The sequence below is a fragment of the Natrix helvetica genome (genome assembly GCF_964273705.1).
Source record: "Natrix helvetica genome assembly, chromosome: 5".
Lineage (NCBI taxonomy): Eukaryota > Metazoa > Chordata > Lepidosauria > Squamata > Natricidae > Natrix > Natrix helvetica.
Window position 1 is genome coordinate 10,802,224 of NC_138551.1, and position 17,407 is coordinate 10,819,630.

Here is a 17,407-nt window from a genome sequence, read left to right on the forward strand (position 1 = left end):
TCTCGCATGTGACTTACCAACTGCCTATATAACCCAGAAATTTCACTCTTCGTGAGCACCACTTCCTCTTTGCTCAAAAACTCTTCATCAGGAAACAGTGGATGCTTTTGTTCTCCAGAGAAGTGGCTGAGTGAACCTGCTGGCAGGGAGGAAAAACCACCAAAACCATCGTGGCACCTTAAGGGCCAAAACGTGGCATTAATCCAATCCCTCTTCTACCGCAATAATTCAGTTTAAAGTGGTTGCATTATGAGTCGGTGGAAGCCATTCATTGAATTTCTTCTAATCACGGCTGGAGGTGAGTAGACATCTAGTTTAATGAATGTTATGGTATGTCTAGTTTAATGAAAAGAAGGACTAGGGGAGACCTGATAGCAGCCTTCCAATATCTCAGGGGCTGCCACAAGGAAGAGGGAGTCAAGCTATTCTCCAAAGCACCTGAAGGCAGAAAGAAGAAGCAATGGGTGGAAACTAATCAAGGAGAGAAGCAACTTAGAATTAAGGAGAAATTAGTTCTGACAGTGAGAACAATTAATCAGTGGAACAGGTTGCCTCCAGAAGTTGTGAATGCTCCAACACTGGAAGTTTTAAAGAAGATGCTGGATAAGCGGTGTAGGGTTTCTTGCCTAGGCAGGGGGTTGGGCTAGAAGACCTCCAAGGTCCCTTCCAACTCTGTTATTCTATCTACAGACTTGGCTTACACGTTACACTTTATTTTGTGTTAGAATTATGTTTGTATGCAAGGGAAGGCTCAGTTTTGGCTATCCAGGAAGTAGCTTGTCAGACAACTGGCGGGAAAAGAAATCTGTTGTGAAATAACTTTTATCCAACTTTTTGTCCTTGACTTGCAACCATTCGTTTAGGGACTGTTCTAAGCTACATCACTGAAAAAAGTGACTTATGACCGTTTTTCACACTTACGACCTTACATGACCGTATAATCAAAATTCAGATGCTTGGAAACTGGCATGTATTTCTGACAGTTGCGGTGTTTGGAGGGTCACGTGATCCCCCCCCTTTTGCGACCGTCTAACAAGCAAAATCAAGGGGGAACCCAGATTCACTTCACAACCGGGTTACTAACTTCACAACTGCAATGATTCGCTTAATAACCGCAGCCAGAAAAGTCATAAAATGGGATAAAACTCATTTAACAGCTGTCTCGTTTAACGGTGGGAATGTTGGGCTCCATTGTGGTCGTAAGTCGAGGACTACCTGTATTTAACCAACTATGTTGGGTCTGAGAACATCGTATCCATTTCCCCCTCTTTGAACTTTCGTAATGAGGGTTCCGGTCCTTAAGCAATCTTGGGATCCTAAGTGACGCCAAATGGAGAACTCATTTTAGATCCAAGTTTGATCAAATCCACCTTGGAAAAGAATCACTGGCTGTGCCCCCATGTGCCCAGTTAAGTTCTGGTACCCTCATCTTCCTCACTCTGGGCGCTTGCCCTCTCATCCCAAGAGCAAAACAGCCCAATAATGGATGGAAACTGAACAAGGAGAGATTCAACCTGGAAATAAGGAGAAACTTCTTAACAGTGAGAACAATCAACCCATGGAACAGAAGCTGCCTTCGGAAGTTGTGGGAGCTTCATCATTGGAAGCTTTCAAGAAGAGCTTGGACTGCCATCTGTCAGAAATGGGGTAGGGTCTCCTGTTTGAGCGGGAGTTGGACTAGATGACCTATAAGGTCCCTTCCAACTCTGTTAATCTGATAATCTTAAAGTAACCCGAAAAGAACAGTTACAGGAACTGAGCATGGCTAGTCTAGTGAAGAAAAGGAGCAGGGAAGACATGATAGCAGTCTTCCAATATTTGAGGGGTTGCCACAGCGAGGAAGGGCTATTTTTCAAACCACCCAAAGGCCAGACAAGGAATTACAGATGGAAACTGAGCAAGGAGAGATTCAACCTGGAAATAAGGAGGGACTTTCTGACAGTGAGAACAATCAACCCATGGAACAGAAGTTTCCTTCAGAAGTTGTGGGAGCTTCATCACTGGAGGCTTTCAAGAAGAGACTGGGCTGCCATTTATCAGAAATGATGTAGGATCTCCTGCTTGGGCAGGGGGTTGGAATAGGTGACCTACAAGATCCCTTCCAACACTCTTCCAATTCAGATCTGTTAAATCTGAATACATTCTATAAACAAATGAGAAATGAAAAAACAAACTGAAGTGGCCTTTAGTCATAACAAAAATGAAAGCCATATTTTATTTTGATATTGTCCGAGGGCCCGCTCAGCGCGTACATCTTCTACTGATCTTGGTTAACATGGACCTTAGAGAGAAACCAGGCACTTGCAGTGAGCAAATACAGGTAGTCCCCAACTTATGACCACAACTGAGCCCAAAATTGATAATGTTGAGTGAAAAATTTGTTAAGTGAATTTTGCCCCATTTTACGACTTTTCTTGCCACATTTGTTAAGTGAATCACTGCAGTTTTTAAGTTAGTCACACCGTTGAGAAGTGAATCTTGTTTTCCTCGAAAGGTCGCACAAAGGGATTAGATGATCCCGGGACACTGCAACCGTCATAAATATGAACCAGTCAAACGTCCAAATGTAAATCACCTGACCATGGGGCTGCTGCTGCAACGGTCGTAAGTGTGAGAAATGGTCATCGTTCACTTTTTCCAGTGCCGTTGTAACTTGGAACGGTCCGTAAACGAGCTGTTGTAAGTCCAGGACTACCTGTATAGAAGTAAAGGCAATAGGCATACAGCACATTCCACGGTGGGACTGTTCTCGTTCAATGCAAAAGTGGGCAGGCAAACACTTTCAGTTCTGTAGTATGGAAACACTCCTGTGATGGGAGAGAGTGAGAAACAGGAAATTGAAGACGCTTGTGTGGCTCTGTTTTGCAACTGAAAAAAATACTCCAATAGAAATAGAATTAGTGTGCAATTGGTTCACAAAATTATATGTTTGAGAAATTCTGAAAGGATTTCAAGATGCTAAATGTAAAGCAATCTCCTCCTCCTCCTCTTCCTTCCAGCAGCATAAATTTTAACAGAAACTCTAACAGAGTTGTAAGGGACCTTGGAGGTCTTCTAGTCCAACCCCCCTGTTAGGGATGTAACCCTAGGCTTGGCTTGGCAATGTATATTAAGCTATGATTATGTTACTGTTACTTTAAATGTTAGAGAAATGCAATTGGCTTGTTACCTCAAGCAGCTATAAGAGGGAGCCAGAATGGCTGTTAGATCTCTCTCTCTCTCTCTGTTTGTTAGATGTTGATTGTGGATACTGTTTGATACTGATCATGAGTTACTGAGTCTTGTTACTGTTAGCTATTTTGTGTGTTAAACTGAGAATATTTAGATAACTGAATTACTGAACCGTGTATGACCTGGACTGTTAACCGGACTCTGAATACCTCTATATTTCTACATAGTAAACTACTATATTTTTATACTATTCAGTGTCTCTGTATGCTGGTTTGTGTGTGTTATTCCATATCACTCTCACTACGCTTCTCTGCATACTCTGCATACTACTTCTAACGGGGAGCTTAATGACTTAACACCCCCATTCAAGCAAGTGACCTTATACCAGTGGTGAAATTCATTTTTTTTTACTACCAGTTCTGTGGTTGTGGCTTGGTGGACGTGGCAGGGGAAGGATACTGCAAAAACTCCATTCCCACCCCACTCTGGGGCCAGCCAGAGGTGGTATATGCCGTTTCTCCGAACTACTCAAAATTTCCGCTACCGGTTCCCCAGAACCTGTCAGGACATGCTGAATTTCACCCCTGCCTTATATCATTGCAGACAAAATGTTGTCCAATCTCTTCTTAAAAACTTCCAGTGCTGGAGCATTCACAACTTCTGGAGACAAGCAGTTCCACTGGTTAATTGTTCTCACTGCTAAGAAATATCTCCTTAGTTCTAAGTTGCTTTTCTCCTTGATTAGTTTCCACCCATTGCTTCTTATTCTACCCTCAGGTGCCTTGGATAATAGTTTGACTCCCTCTTCTTTGGGGCAACCCCTGAGATATTGGAACACTGCTATCATGTCTCCCCTAGTCCTTCTTTCTCTTAAGCTAAACATACCCAGTTCCTGCAACCATTCTTCATATGTTTTAGCCTCCAGTCCCCTAACCATCTTTGTTGCTCTTCTCTGCACTTTTCCCAGAGTCTCAACATCTTTTTTTTAATAATGTGGTGACCGAAACTGGATGTCATATTCCAGGTCTTACTAAGGTTTTGTAAAGCGGTAATAATAATTATAATCTTTCCATAATTACAGTTCTAGAGTGGTGAGCAAATTCAGAAGGCACACCAAGAATTTAGGCTAAGAAGAAAGGTGTTCATTTTTCTTCTCAAGGTACACGAAGAAGCGCAGGGACATTTTATACAACCAATTTCATTGTATACATGATGTACAATGACAATAAAGGCTATACTATACATAGCAAAGGTGGTATTCAGCCCGTTTAGACCATTTCGGCCGAACCAGTAGTGAAAATCATGGGGAGGGGGCTACCCACCCGCCCCGGCTGTATGCCGTCCTATTTAGGCACGTTTTCAAGCCAAAGCGGAAGGGCGCGCGCGCCCACATTTGCAAACCGGTAGGGAAAGTAAGTGAATACTATCCCGATGCATAGTAACGAGATCTGATGGCAAACAAGACTAACTCTCTATTCTGTGTACAGCAGTATTTTCTTGCACTGCTCATGTGCCGGATGAAGAGGCTGCAGGTGGGACAACTCTACAACCCACCTCATTTCTGCAGAGAGCATCATTTCCTCCTTCCAATTCTCAAGCCACGATTCGTCCATACCGTCATTCACAAGCTTTGGCTAATCAATCATTAGGCCATGGCATAGCACGAGGAATTCCTTCAGCGCCCACAGCTGAGATGTTAAAGGCAGAATCCATCCCACTGACAAAATCACAGGCTGTGGAGAAACCCACAGCGGCTGCAAGGACGACACTTTTGCCTTCTCAGACACAAACTGATTGGACCAGAACCCACAATACAAGAAGGGTGTCTCAAGGAACAACCTCAACCCTGCCGCTATCAACTAGTCGGAAAAAGGAGAGTCCTGTTCTGAGCACAACTAAGGAACATGTAGATAAGACTGTCTCCGGGGCTACTCAGGAGCACACTAAGAAGCTGAGGAAGCACACAACCATTGTGAAAACAAGTCCTGCAACACACAAGAGCGTGAGCTCTTCCCCTACGCCAACGAGTCAAACTGGACCAGCATTGGCACCTCAACCATCACCCGCTGTTACGGGCACTTACAGTGTTTCCAATGGAACCGCAGATTGCATTAAAGCCTTAACTGGCTTGACGATGATTATTACGAACGCAAAAACGGTAAGCTGTTGTGTAGGCTCTGCCACCCCCCTTTCTTTCTTTTTGTTCCTCGTGTTGTCAGAAAGGTTTGAATCCAGTCTTCCCTAGTCTGGTTCCAGTCAGATGACCCTAAAAATTAAGGTTTTTAAAGATGAGAGAAGTCGGAATTAGAATAGAGCTGGAAGGGACCTTGGAGATCTTCTAGTCCAGCCCCCTGCTCATGCAGGAGATCCTATACAATCTCAGACAAGTGACTTCCCAGTCTCTTCTTAAAAACCTCAGGTGATGAAGGACCCGCAAAGTCTGAAGGCAACTTCTGTTCCACTGGTTAATTGTCCTCACTGTTAGGAAGTTTCTCCTCGATTCCAGGTTGCTTCTCTCCTTGATTAGTTTCCTACCATTGTTTCTTTTCCTGCTCTCAAGTGCTTTGGTAAATAAATTGATCCCCTCCTCTTTGTGGCATGCCACAAAGAGGAGGGGATCAATTTATTTACCAAATACTGGAATACTACTGGAATACTCCTATCATGTCCCTCCACTCCTTCTTTTCTCTAGATTAGCCATAGCCAAATCCTGCAACCGTTCTTCATATGTATTAGTCTCCTAGGCCTTTAATCATCTTAGTTGCTCTTCTTTGCACTTTTTCCAAAGTCTCAACATCCTTTTTGCAATGTGGTGGGCAAATAGGTGTAGCTAATCATTCTCCCTTGTTCTAAATTTGTAAGCAATAATAATTTGTCAGTCTTTGTTGAAATTAATGCACTGACGTCTTGCCTATTTCACAGGGCGATCTACAATATTTTAATATTGACCCCAACGCTACACACACCGCAGGATATTGTGGATATGGTCAGTCGATGCTCAACATCTCGTTTGAAGGTGGCTTCGTACATTTTATTTTTACGAAGGTAAGATTTTCTTCAGGAATGGTGCAGGTAGTCCTCGACTTACAACAGTTCATTTAATGAACATTAAGGTTACAACGGCACTGAAAAAGTGACCTTTCACCATTTTCCACACTTACGACCGTTGCAGCAACCCCATGGGTCAGGTAATCAAAATTCGGACACTTAACAATTGACTCGTATTTATGATGATTGCAGGGTCCCGGAGTCACACAATCCCATTTTGCGACCTTCTGACAAGCAAAGTCAAGAGGGAAGCCAGGTTCACTTAACAACCATGTCACTTAGCATAACTCCGGATGCTAAAGAGTTAGACATTCTACTCCCACTCCTCACCTGAAAAGAACTCTGTTCCAACTGCCAGTTGCCTTATAATTAACATGCTTGGATGCTAAGGAGTTAGACATTCTCCTCCTCCTCCCCACCTGAAAAGAACTCTTAGTTAACAACTGCAGTGATTCACTTAACAACGGTGGCAAGAAAGGTCATAAATAGGTCAAAGTTCACTTAACAAAGGTCTCACTTAACAACATAAATTTTGGACTCAAACTATGGTCGTAAGTCGAGGACTACCTGCATATTGGAGAATTGAGGTCTTTGGAATCCTCTTCAAATAAATGACTGAATGAGCAGGCCAGAATCCTTGGTTAACAAAATCACGATCCATTCAATTGATACATCTCTATATATCTAAATACGGTAATTATCTTTGTTTTGCTGAAGTTAGGTCAAGTTTCCTAAAGACCCCAAATGGTGTATCGAGCAGGCAGAAAATGCAACACACAAACACAATGACCCAGCTTAACTAACCACAAGGGTTATTGGCTTTGTACTTCTTACTTTAGTGTTGTGAAATGCTTGGCTTTAGTTTTATTTGGATAAGATTCTCCCTCAAATGTTCTTTCAAGAGAAGTACTCAGATCATGGTTATCGACACTCATGTATTACCTTGCTTTTTCCAACAACCCCAGTGAAGGAACTAAAATAAATGCAGACATATTTAACTAAAAAAAGCCCAAACCACGGAAAATTCAGGCTTCACAAACAGAAAATTGATCATAGTTAGCTTCCTTATGTCTTGCTTTGAATGTTGTGAATTGGTTACAAGTTTAGGCACAGTCTAAAAACAAACTAAGACTAAGCCACAAAGCTTCCACTTCTTGGAATTAACAACCCAACATTAAACAGGTTTCTAAGCTGTGGTTTTCTTCCCTTAACCAAGCCATTCTGTTTATCCATGGAATCAGTTCTGTATGTCTCATAAACCTGGGAAGAATATGATGTGGAAAACAATGTGTACAAAGGAACACACAATATATCTTTTTAAGTAGCTGATGAACTTCTGGGATAGAAAAATGTGTTGTATCAATGGTGAGGCAAAATGTGTAAATAAGCACTAGATAAAATAATGCAATTGGACCATAAGAAAGGCTGGGTGCCAAAGAATTGAGGCTTTTGAACTGTGGTGCTGGAGAAGACTCCTGCGGGTCCCTTGGACTGCAAGGCCATCAAACCGGTCAGTCCTAGAGGAGATCAACCCTGACTGCTCTTTAGAAGGCCAGATCCTGAGGATGAAACTCAAATACTTTGGCCACCTAATGAGAAGGAAGGACTCACTGGAGAAGAGCCTAATTCTGGGAACGACAAAAGAAGGGGCCGATAGAGAGTGAGGTGGCTGGATGGAGTCACTGAAGCAGCAGGCATGAGCTTAAGTGGACTCCAGAGGATGGTTGAGGACAGGAAGGCCTGGAGGAATGTTGTCCATGGGGTTTGCGATGGGTCGGACACGACTTCGCAACTAACAACAAAAATGCAATACATCCCCACTGCATGTAATTTACTAGTTGTCATGCTGTGAGTTTAACTTCCAATTTTCCATCATGTGATTTCCTTTCCATTTTTAATGTGGCAGTTCCATAAAACTATTTTAATTTCTCATGGTTTGTGGATTATGATGAATCATCATGCATTTCTCTACTTCTGGGAGTGTCCAGTTGTAAGCCATGGTTCGTGGCTTGCTGAAATGCATCCAATCTGGAGTATCTGCAGAGGAGAAGATACAAATAATCAAGAAAGCGGACACATGACCACATGAGGGGCTTCAATGGCATATAGACTGGGTGAAACCAGGCTTAATAGCAGTAACTATGAGAGGGATCTTGAAGTCTCAGTGGACAACCAATTAAATATGACAGTGTGCAATGGCAGCCAAAAAAGCCAATGCAATCCTAAATTGTATTAACAGAGGGATACAATCAAGATCAAATGAGGTACTAATATCCCTCTTTAAAGCCTTAGTAATACCATACCTAGAATACTGCATTCAGTTTTGGTCACCACACTATAAAAAAGATGTTGAGACTCTAGAAAGAGTGCAGAGAAGAGCAACCAGGATGATTAGGGGATTCGAGGCTAAAACCTACGATGAACGGTTGCAGGAACTGGGCCTGGCTAGTCTAGCGAAGAGAAGAACCAGGGGAGACATGATAGCAGTCTTCCAATATTTGAGGGGCTGCCACGGAGGGGGAAGGGTGTCCAGCTCTTTTCCAAAGCACCTGAAGGCCAGACAAGAAATAATCGATGGAAACTGAACAAGGAGAGATTGCTTGCTGGGGAATTCTGGGAGTTGAAGGTTGGAGACCCCTGCTGTACAAAATACGCTCCAAAATCCCCTCTCCATGTCTCCAACTCTCTGCCTTTCAAATAAAGGCTTGGCTTCTAGTGTTTGTTCTGTCTCTTTGCTTCTCTGCAGGTGAAGTATTCTCTCACTCAAGTAAGATTATAGAAAGGTCCTCTCTGCGCACTTGAGAGGCACCTCAATGACTTTCGTGAAACAATGATGTAAACTCTGAGTTGGCTAATCCTTCCCACTGCCCTCCAAGGCCGTGATATTTCATTGCATAATCCGATCCTTTCATAATTCAAGAAGTAGTTCAAATCTGCTCCTTGAAATATGAGTAGGTATAAAGTTTCTCTCCCATTTCCTCAAGAAGTACGTTTAACAACCTGAATCCAAGTTACTGGATTCCTAATATTTAGGTACTGTATAATTTTCCTTTATGATCGGCCCTCAAAAGATGGAAACTGTAGAAAAGGTTTGAAAGAGAAAGACCTGGCCATATCATAAATACTTTTACCTGGTGACATTCACACAATAGTGGAGGGGGTTATTATTGTGTTATCATTTATTGTTAGTGTTATAAACTTTTATTCATTCAACATGAGACTCTGTCAACTGAACATTTAAAAATGTCACAAATATCATTGACTGGCTCTGATGCTTGATACGGATTGATTGTCAGCATCCTGGGTATTGACCAAGTATCTTGTTGTTGTTATCTCTTTTATTCGTTAAACATAAAACGCAGTCAACTGAACATTTAAAAATGTGTAACAAATACCATTGACTGGTGCTAATGGTTGATATGGGTTGCTGCCAGCGTCCTAGGTATCAACCAAGTATCTTCTTAAAATATACGATGTTCTGAGTGTTGCTATTATTGTTGTTGGTGTTGTTGTTATTGTTATTTCTATATTGTTTGCTTTTCTGTAAGCTGCCTAAAGTCACTGTGAGTGAGTAGGCAGCTATATCCATTTTCCTAAATAAATAAACACCTCTAAACATGACCCTGGGACCACCGCTGCAACATTGGTGTGAAAAATGGTCCTACATCACTTTTTTTTCAGTCCCGTTGTAACTTTGAATGAATCATTGTAAGCTGACGACTACCTGCAGCTTGTTGAATCTGGTGAATACAATTTGGCATAAAGAAATAATAAGTTGGGGTAAATAAATAACAAAATACATTTTGCCTAACTATGATTTGCAGAGCAAAGCACAATTAGATGAATTCACCCAAATGGCTTAACTCCTAGAGTTTGTAAATTACATTGGCCGGAGATTGACATAGCATGCAATGCTTAAATGAAACTAACCGGATGAAGCCAGTTTGGTGTAGAAATGAAGCTGCTGGGCGCACAAGATCAGCCTTGAAAAAATATCAAGGCATAATGTGATGCAGGAATCCAAGCTAATTCTAAGAAGTCACTGGGATTACAAAAAAAAAAAACCCACCTTTATTTCTCTTTCCACTATTATTTCCAGAAAGAAAAGATCTATTATATCAGCATGATTGAAGCTGCTTTGACGGTTCTCTCCCAAGGTAGGTACCAGGTATCTTCTACCTATTCAGGTGATTGCTAAAGCGGAATCCACCTCTCCCCGAGATACTGTCACAACTAAATGCTGGATTACAAATACATCATAGAATCATAGAGCTGGAAGGGACCTTGGGGGACGTCTAGTCCAAACCCCTACTCATAGTAGATCTTACATCTGGGATGGCGAACCTATGGCACACAGAGCCATCTCTCTGGGCACATGAGCCATCGCCCGTTGCTGTTCTGGATTCCGGCACACTGGCAGATGGTTTTCACGCACGTGAAACCACTAGAAACTGGAAGCGCATGCGCACCAGGCACCTGAACTTCTGGTTTTTAGTGCACATGCACATATGAAGACCAGCTGACCAGGGCACATTAGCATGCTGGAAATTGGAGGATCATATTCCCAGTGTAAACATGTGTGCCAGGAGGCTGCTCTTACTGTTTCCGGCACACACATGCTCCTGTTTCGGCACTTGGTGCCAAAAACGTTCGCCAACACTGTCTTATATCATCCCAAATGGTTTTCCAATCTATTTTTTTAAACCTTCAGTGATGGAGCATTCACAACTCCAGGATGCAAGCTATCCTGCTGATTAATTTTTTTCATTATCAGAAAATTTCCCCCTTACTTCTAGGTTGGGTTTCTCTTTAACAAGCTTCCATCCATTAATTCTTTATTACACCCATGAAGTCCTTCCCTCTGGTGCGTTGGAGAATAAGTCTATCTCCACTTCTCTGTGACAGCCCCTCAAGCACTGGAAGACAGCTGTTACGTCCCTTTTAATCTTTCTATTTGATAGACCTAACTCCTAACTAACTAATTGACATGCCTAACTCCATTGACTGTCTCTGTATCATATGATTTAGCCTCCAGACCCTTCATCATCTTTGTTGCTCTTCTCTGTACACTTTCCAGAGTATCTCAGCATCTCTTTTGTATTGTGGTGATCAGAACTATAGCAGAATAGTCAGTGGTGGGTTCCGGATCCCATTGCAACCAGTATACATGCGTACTTACTGCCTGTGACGCTCGAGCTGCTAGGCGGAGCGTCGTGCAGGTGCCGTATGCTCCGTACATGTGCGTGAAGGCCCCAATCAGCTCAAATAGCATAAGGAGGACGGGCGGGCAAGTGGGCCCTCCGGAGCACTGTACCGGAACAGTACCTGGTACTCCCAGCAGGCACCGGTACACGCGTACCGGAGTATACCAGTCATATCCCACCACTGAGAAGAGCTGAGTTGGTCTAGAATAGCTAAACTCTGGCGACATCTAGCTGATCTTTTCAGATTAATCCAAGTCCAGCAACTTCAAAACATCTCTCTTCCTCCAGTCCAAATTAGTGGAGACTTTTTTTCTCACTGGCAGGGGACGTGTTTATGGGACGTTTATGGAATTCTACTAATTTGTCCTGCATTAAAAATGTAACTGTATATCACCACTCAGTCCTGAAGCAGAACAGAATTCTATCATTCGGATCCCTCCCAAATTATACCAGCATATTTTTCAGACAGCCCAAGATCTGGAAGATTGCAGATTAACATCTGGCTGAGCCCGGAACCACAAGCAAAGAAACTTAGAATAGCCCAATGTTTCTCAACCTTGGCCACTTTAAGATGGGTTGACTTCAACCTTCATGCTGGCTGGGAAATTCTGGGAGTTGAAGTCCACATATCTTAAAATGTCCAAAGTTGAGAAACATTGGTCTAGTAGTTCATGAATCCCCCCAACTTGGTAACTTTAAGACTTGTGCACTTCAACTCCCATTCTGAAAGTTGAAGTCCACAAGTCTTAAAGTTGCCAAATTTGGAGACCCTTGAACTAATGAAAAGAAGGACTAGGGGAGACATGATAGCAGTGTTCCAATATCTCAGGGGCTGCCACAAAGAAGAGGGAGTCAAGCTATTTTCCAAAGCACTTGAGAGCAGGACAAGAAGCAATGGGTGGAAACTAATCAAGGAGAGAAGCAACTTAGAACTGAGGAGAAATTTCCTGACAGTTAGAACAATTAATCAGTGGAACAACTTGCCTTCAGAAGTTGTGAATGCCCCAACACGGGAAGTCTTTAAGAAGATGTTGGATAGCCATTTGTCTGAAACGGTATAAGGTTTCCTCCCTAAGCAGGGGATTAGACTAGAAGACCTCCAAGGTCACTTCCAACTCTGTTACTCTTCTATCCTATCCTATCCTTAAATTAATCTATCATATTACTCCAATCAGACATCAATGTTGTGCAAAAATCAGGCATTAATTTTAGGGCTTGGTATTGCACAGACACAGAGATATACCAGAGATAAAAATTAGCCACACAGATCAACAGTGATGTGTTCTTTCTCTGCAAATTTCAGGTTTTGAGTACAACGGAATTAAAAATGACCAGCTCTTTTCCACAGCTGTGGGAAACTCCTTCAAGTGTCTCAGTAAGCAAACGGTGGGCTTGTCCAGCAACTTTCAACTGCAGGCTGCCAATTCCCAGCTTCAGGCCTTTGATATCGTAAATAACCAATTTGGAAAAGGTTAGTATGTGCATCATTGGTGCTCCTATGATTAAGAGTTTCCTGCTGAGGGCACAAAGGGGCATTTTCACACCATGAGCTCCAGGTCAATGAAGATTTCACGGATTCTCTCTCAGACATGCTGCATTTAATTCAAGCCAACTTTGCATGCATATAAACATGTGCGTAGGACTCCTGCACTTATTTATTTAATACATTTCCCAGTAGCCCCCAAAAGGCTTTTATAATTTTCAGATGTAAAGATGTACCAGGAGAACAACATACAACCAATTTCAATCTTATTGGGGTTGTCAAGACATTCATAGCCTTATTATTTATTTATTTATTTTATCATGCCTTTATCTATATATATATACAATAAAAGCAAAATACCACTCATGCATCATCACGAAATCTCCAGAACTGTAAAGCCTACAAACTTGAAATTTGGCGCGCATGTTCCTCTTGGCTTCTAGGTGCTCGCTAAGAAAGGATATTTTGAAATCACCATCAGATCATTAGTATTTCTTATAGTATTATTAACATACTCTGGTGCTAAGAAGTTAGACATTCGACTCCCCCTCCCCACCTGAAAAGAACTCTGTTCCAACTGCCACTTGGGTATGGGCGTGGCCAGCACGTGACTCATCCCACCTGCGGGTTCTGATGCTAAGGAGTTAGACTGAGGGAGAGAAGGGGATAAAAAAAGGAAAGGTCTCTGTGGGGCAAGCCTGAAGGAGAGAAGGGGATAGGAGAGGATTAATGGGGCCAGGCTGAGGGAGAGAAGGGGGATAGGCTTCTGTGGGGCAAGCATGAGGGAGAGAAGGGGAGAGGAGAGGCCGATTTTAACTACTAATTAATTTTCAAGCTGTAATTGTCAAGTTATCAAGCCCAATCACATAGTTTCTTAGGGGAGCACGGGTATCCAGCTAGTTGTTATATAAACAGTTATATAAATAACTGATAAGCAAACGTATCCAACACATCTTCCTCCCCCTATTTTCATCACAACAGCAACTCTGTGAGTTGAGCTGAGAGAGAGTGACTGCCCCAAAGTCACCCAGCAGGCTTTCATTCCTAAGGCGGGACTTGAACTCATGGTTGACTTTACTGGCTTTCTAGTCTGGTGCCTCAACCACTAAGCCAAACTGCCTAAAGATTTGCCATAGTTCAAATGATTTTAACTGGTACAAAGATAACTTTCACACATGGTGCTCACAAGGTCTGGGATAATTCTCTATAGCTTTATTTGACTAAGATGAAAATCACCGTGGAAGATGAAAATGGGATCATATGATGCTCCTTTATTGAAGTCTAATATGTTCTCTCTTTTTTTCCTGAATTGCAGAAGAGGAGTGCACGTTGGATAGAAACAAGAAGTTGATCCCAGCAGTTATCGGATTCAGTCTGTCAGGATTAGTTATCATCATTCTGTTCTCCTGTGTGCTTTATAGAAGGAAAACTCATTCTGGATACAGCCATATCTGAACCCTGAAATGAATGTATGAATGGGTGTAGAAGCAGCACATGATAACATCAGGAAGAATGGGAGATTTTGCTTGCTTTGCTGTGGCAATCAGATGTAAAAACAGCCGTTGAGCATCTTTAAGTGATTTTTAAATTTCTGGCACTTTTAACACTTAATTGGAAATTAATCAGCTCAATGCAGGTGCATACACACGTCTATTATCTATATACAACAGTAGCAATGCATTTATTTGCTTGGGTGTTATTGGTTTTTTTTAAACTCACCTGCATGTATTTGCAAGTGTAATCCATGAATTCAAGTAAGATGAATAGTTATAATGTGTGTGTCTCTCTATCATAATTTATCAGGCAGTTCTGTCTGCAGCAGACACGTTGTAAAGGGGGTTTAGACAAAAACTTCAACACACATTATGCTCTGAACTTTAGTAATGGTATTATAACACACTGAGGACAGGACAAGAAGCAATGGGTGGAAGCTTAGAGGTAAATTCAACCTGGAACTAAAGAGGAATTTCCTTACAATAAGAACAATTAATCAACAGGGCACCTTGCCTCTCAAGGCTGTGGGTGCTCCTAATTGGAAGTTTTAAAGAAGAGATTGGAGAGCCATTTATCCGGGATGGTATAAGGCAGGGGTCGTTTTGCTGCAGCTCCCTATTGCCGGTTGGCTCTACAATTGATAGAGCTTTCGGTTAGGACAGGTAGAGGAAAAAAGGATGCCGCGCTAGGAGGAGACTCTATGGTGAGTTAACCGGACTTCCGGTTGGCTCCAGAATTGAACGAGGGGCTTCCAGTTAGGACCTTTGTGGCTCTTTGAGTGTTTCAGGTTGCCGACCCCTGGTATAAGGACTCCTGCCTTGGGCAGGGCATTGGACTAGAAGACCTCCAAGGTCTCCTCCAGTCCTATGATTCTATGGTTCTGTGTCTGAAATAAATTACATAACTCCTTAGTTAGGGAATAGGATGTCTGCTCTTCTCTATTTTCTGAATGTAGGATATTTTCGAAATCAACTCCACCCTGACTTACCACTCACAGATCATTATTCCCCATCTGCTGCCAACTTCAAGGTTACAATAATGGGTGGATACTCCCTTTGTACTAAGCGATGACTTCATCATGGCTTATTGAGTAGCATTAACTGGCTTAGCAATAAATAAATGGTTTATAAAACACCCAGGCTGGGTTGTGTATTTTTTTTTAACACGTTGTGCTGTGCTAAAACCAAACCATGTTATGGCATATCACAGCGTGTTAATTCAACCAACTCTGCATACTTTCACACATACAGATTGCTGCTTCACAATATGCTTGGCCAGAATGGTTAAATCTGTAACTCATTGCATTGTACTGTTGGAAGAAATGTCCTTCTGGGTTCAGTTCCAAGTGGGGAAAAAGACACTGGATTCATGGAATCCAGTTGCTTGGAAAGAAGGTTTTAATGGTGGACAGGACCACATGCTTCAAGATCTTGGGCGAAGAAAAAAAGGGCAGAGATGCTGAGAGTGACTGAGTTTTATACCCTCTCTGCACTTTTGAATTTGAACTTGTATTCCGATCGGTTGTCAGACTCCCATGGGGCCATGCAGGGGCAACTCTGTCCTGAGTCCCAAGCTTGGTTGACTCTTGCTGGGTGATGAAGTAATGAAAGGGCTTTGGGATTCCTATTATGGCTCTGCCTGAAGGAGGTAGATCTTTGTTATGTAGAATAGACTGGCACAGGCCTTAATGGCCCATTGAGAAACGTGGGGGACGGGACGGGACTGAGTGTCTGCCTCCCTTTTAGGGGAAATATTCTGCCCATTTAACATTTCCTAAAATATCTTATTTTCCTAGGAAAGAGGTGGGCACTAACTTCCTACAGTACAACCCCAGGAAAATGAAATACTGAAATAAACCATGTTTCAGTTAACCACAGATTGGTTCAAAAATGCATTATCTGTCTCATGTAATTCAATCTACCTCGTCTAGTTTTCAAACTGCGGAAAGGCAGAATGGAGAGGGCCAAGCAAATTCTGCCAACTCAGTTGACTTGAGGTTGCACAGCCTTGTATTCTCTGGTATTTAATCAATTTTCCCGTAGTTATTCGATAAAAAGCATAACCTTCCTGGAGATCACCCTTTCCTTTAATTTTCTTGGCAGAGAACAGAAGTGATCTGCCACTCCTTTCTCCTTGAGATATATTTTACACTCCCGAGGCTCCCGAGAAAAACCCTGTAAAAAAAAAGGGAACTATTTTTCAAGTCAACATTTTCAGCAGAAAATATTCCTCTTTAGGAAAATTTTTCTTTCCAAAGTTGTGAGATGTTTATTTATCAGGTGATTTATCTGAATTGTGGAGAAACTAGAAGTACATTGCAATTACAAACGGGTTTTTTTTGGTAACTAAAAACACTGCCACTGCCTTGTCAATTTCCTAGCTTTTGCATTTTTTATTTTACCTTTTTTTTTACTTGGGAGTTTTAACCCGATTTTAATTTATGCTTTTATTCATGTTTTTATATGGTTTTCTAAGGATGTTCTAAAACCGTCCCGACCCATTTAGGTGAGATGGTTGGTATAGAAATTTAATTAATTTGTTTTACTGTTTACAATCCCAGTTTCCAACATTTCTTCTTTTTTTTTTGTCTACACACACCAAAGCTTTGTTCCTTTACTGATCTTACATAAACCACAAAAAAGAGGCTGAATTGAATTTTCTTCCCATAAAATAATATAGCCCAAATACTCACACAAAATGTGGATACTGAAAATGCTAGTGCTTTGCAAATATATGTATTTACAAAGGAAAAAAATATTTTTCAAAACTTTCTGGAAGACTAATCTGTGGTCCAAGACTTTCATCCACCACCAACCAGATCCAGTCATGGTTAGTTTTCAAAGTCAGACAACTATTGCCACCTACTGAGGCTTGGTGAAAATGGTAGATCAGATACCTTCCTAAGAGAAGGCAATGGCCTATAAATCCTATAAATCTGCTTGGTTAATAAAAAATCTCAAACTCCTCAAAAGATAAGAGAGAAAAAAAAGATTATAAAATAGCTTTA

General features: G+C 41.8%; 1 protein-coding gene across 2 annotated transcripts; it reads left to right on the top strand.

Moving 5' to 3' along the window:
• Window positions 1-40: 40 nt before the first annotated feature.
• On the top strand, window positions 41-15,532 carry LAMP3 (lysosomal associated membrane protein 3). 2 transcript variants are annotated; one of them, XM_081956149.1, is made up of 6 exons: window positions 41-298; window positions 4,659-5,329; window positions 6,094-6,216; window positions 10,319-10,376; window positions 12,727-12,894; window positions 14,222-15,532. In XM_081956149.1, exons 1-6 carry the CDS (start codon window positions 250-252, stop codon window positions 14,359-14,361), a joined length of 1,209 nt encoding a protein of 402 aa, XP_081812275.1. In that variant the 5' UTR covers window positions 41-249; the 3' UTR covers window positions 14,362-15,532. The 2 variants fall into 2 exon arrangements, with proteins under 2 accessions (XP_081812275.1, XP_081812276.1); XM_081956150.1 differs by having other exon boundaries at window positions 4,662-5,329.
• Window positions 15,533-17,407: the final 1,875 nt, after the last annotated feature.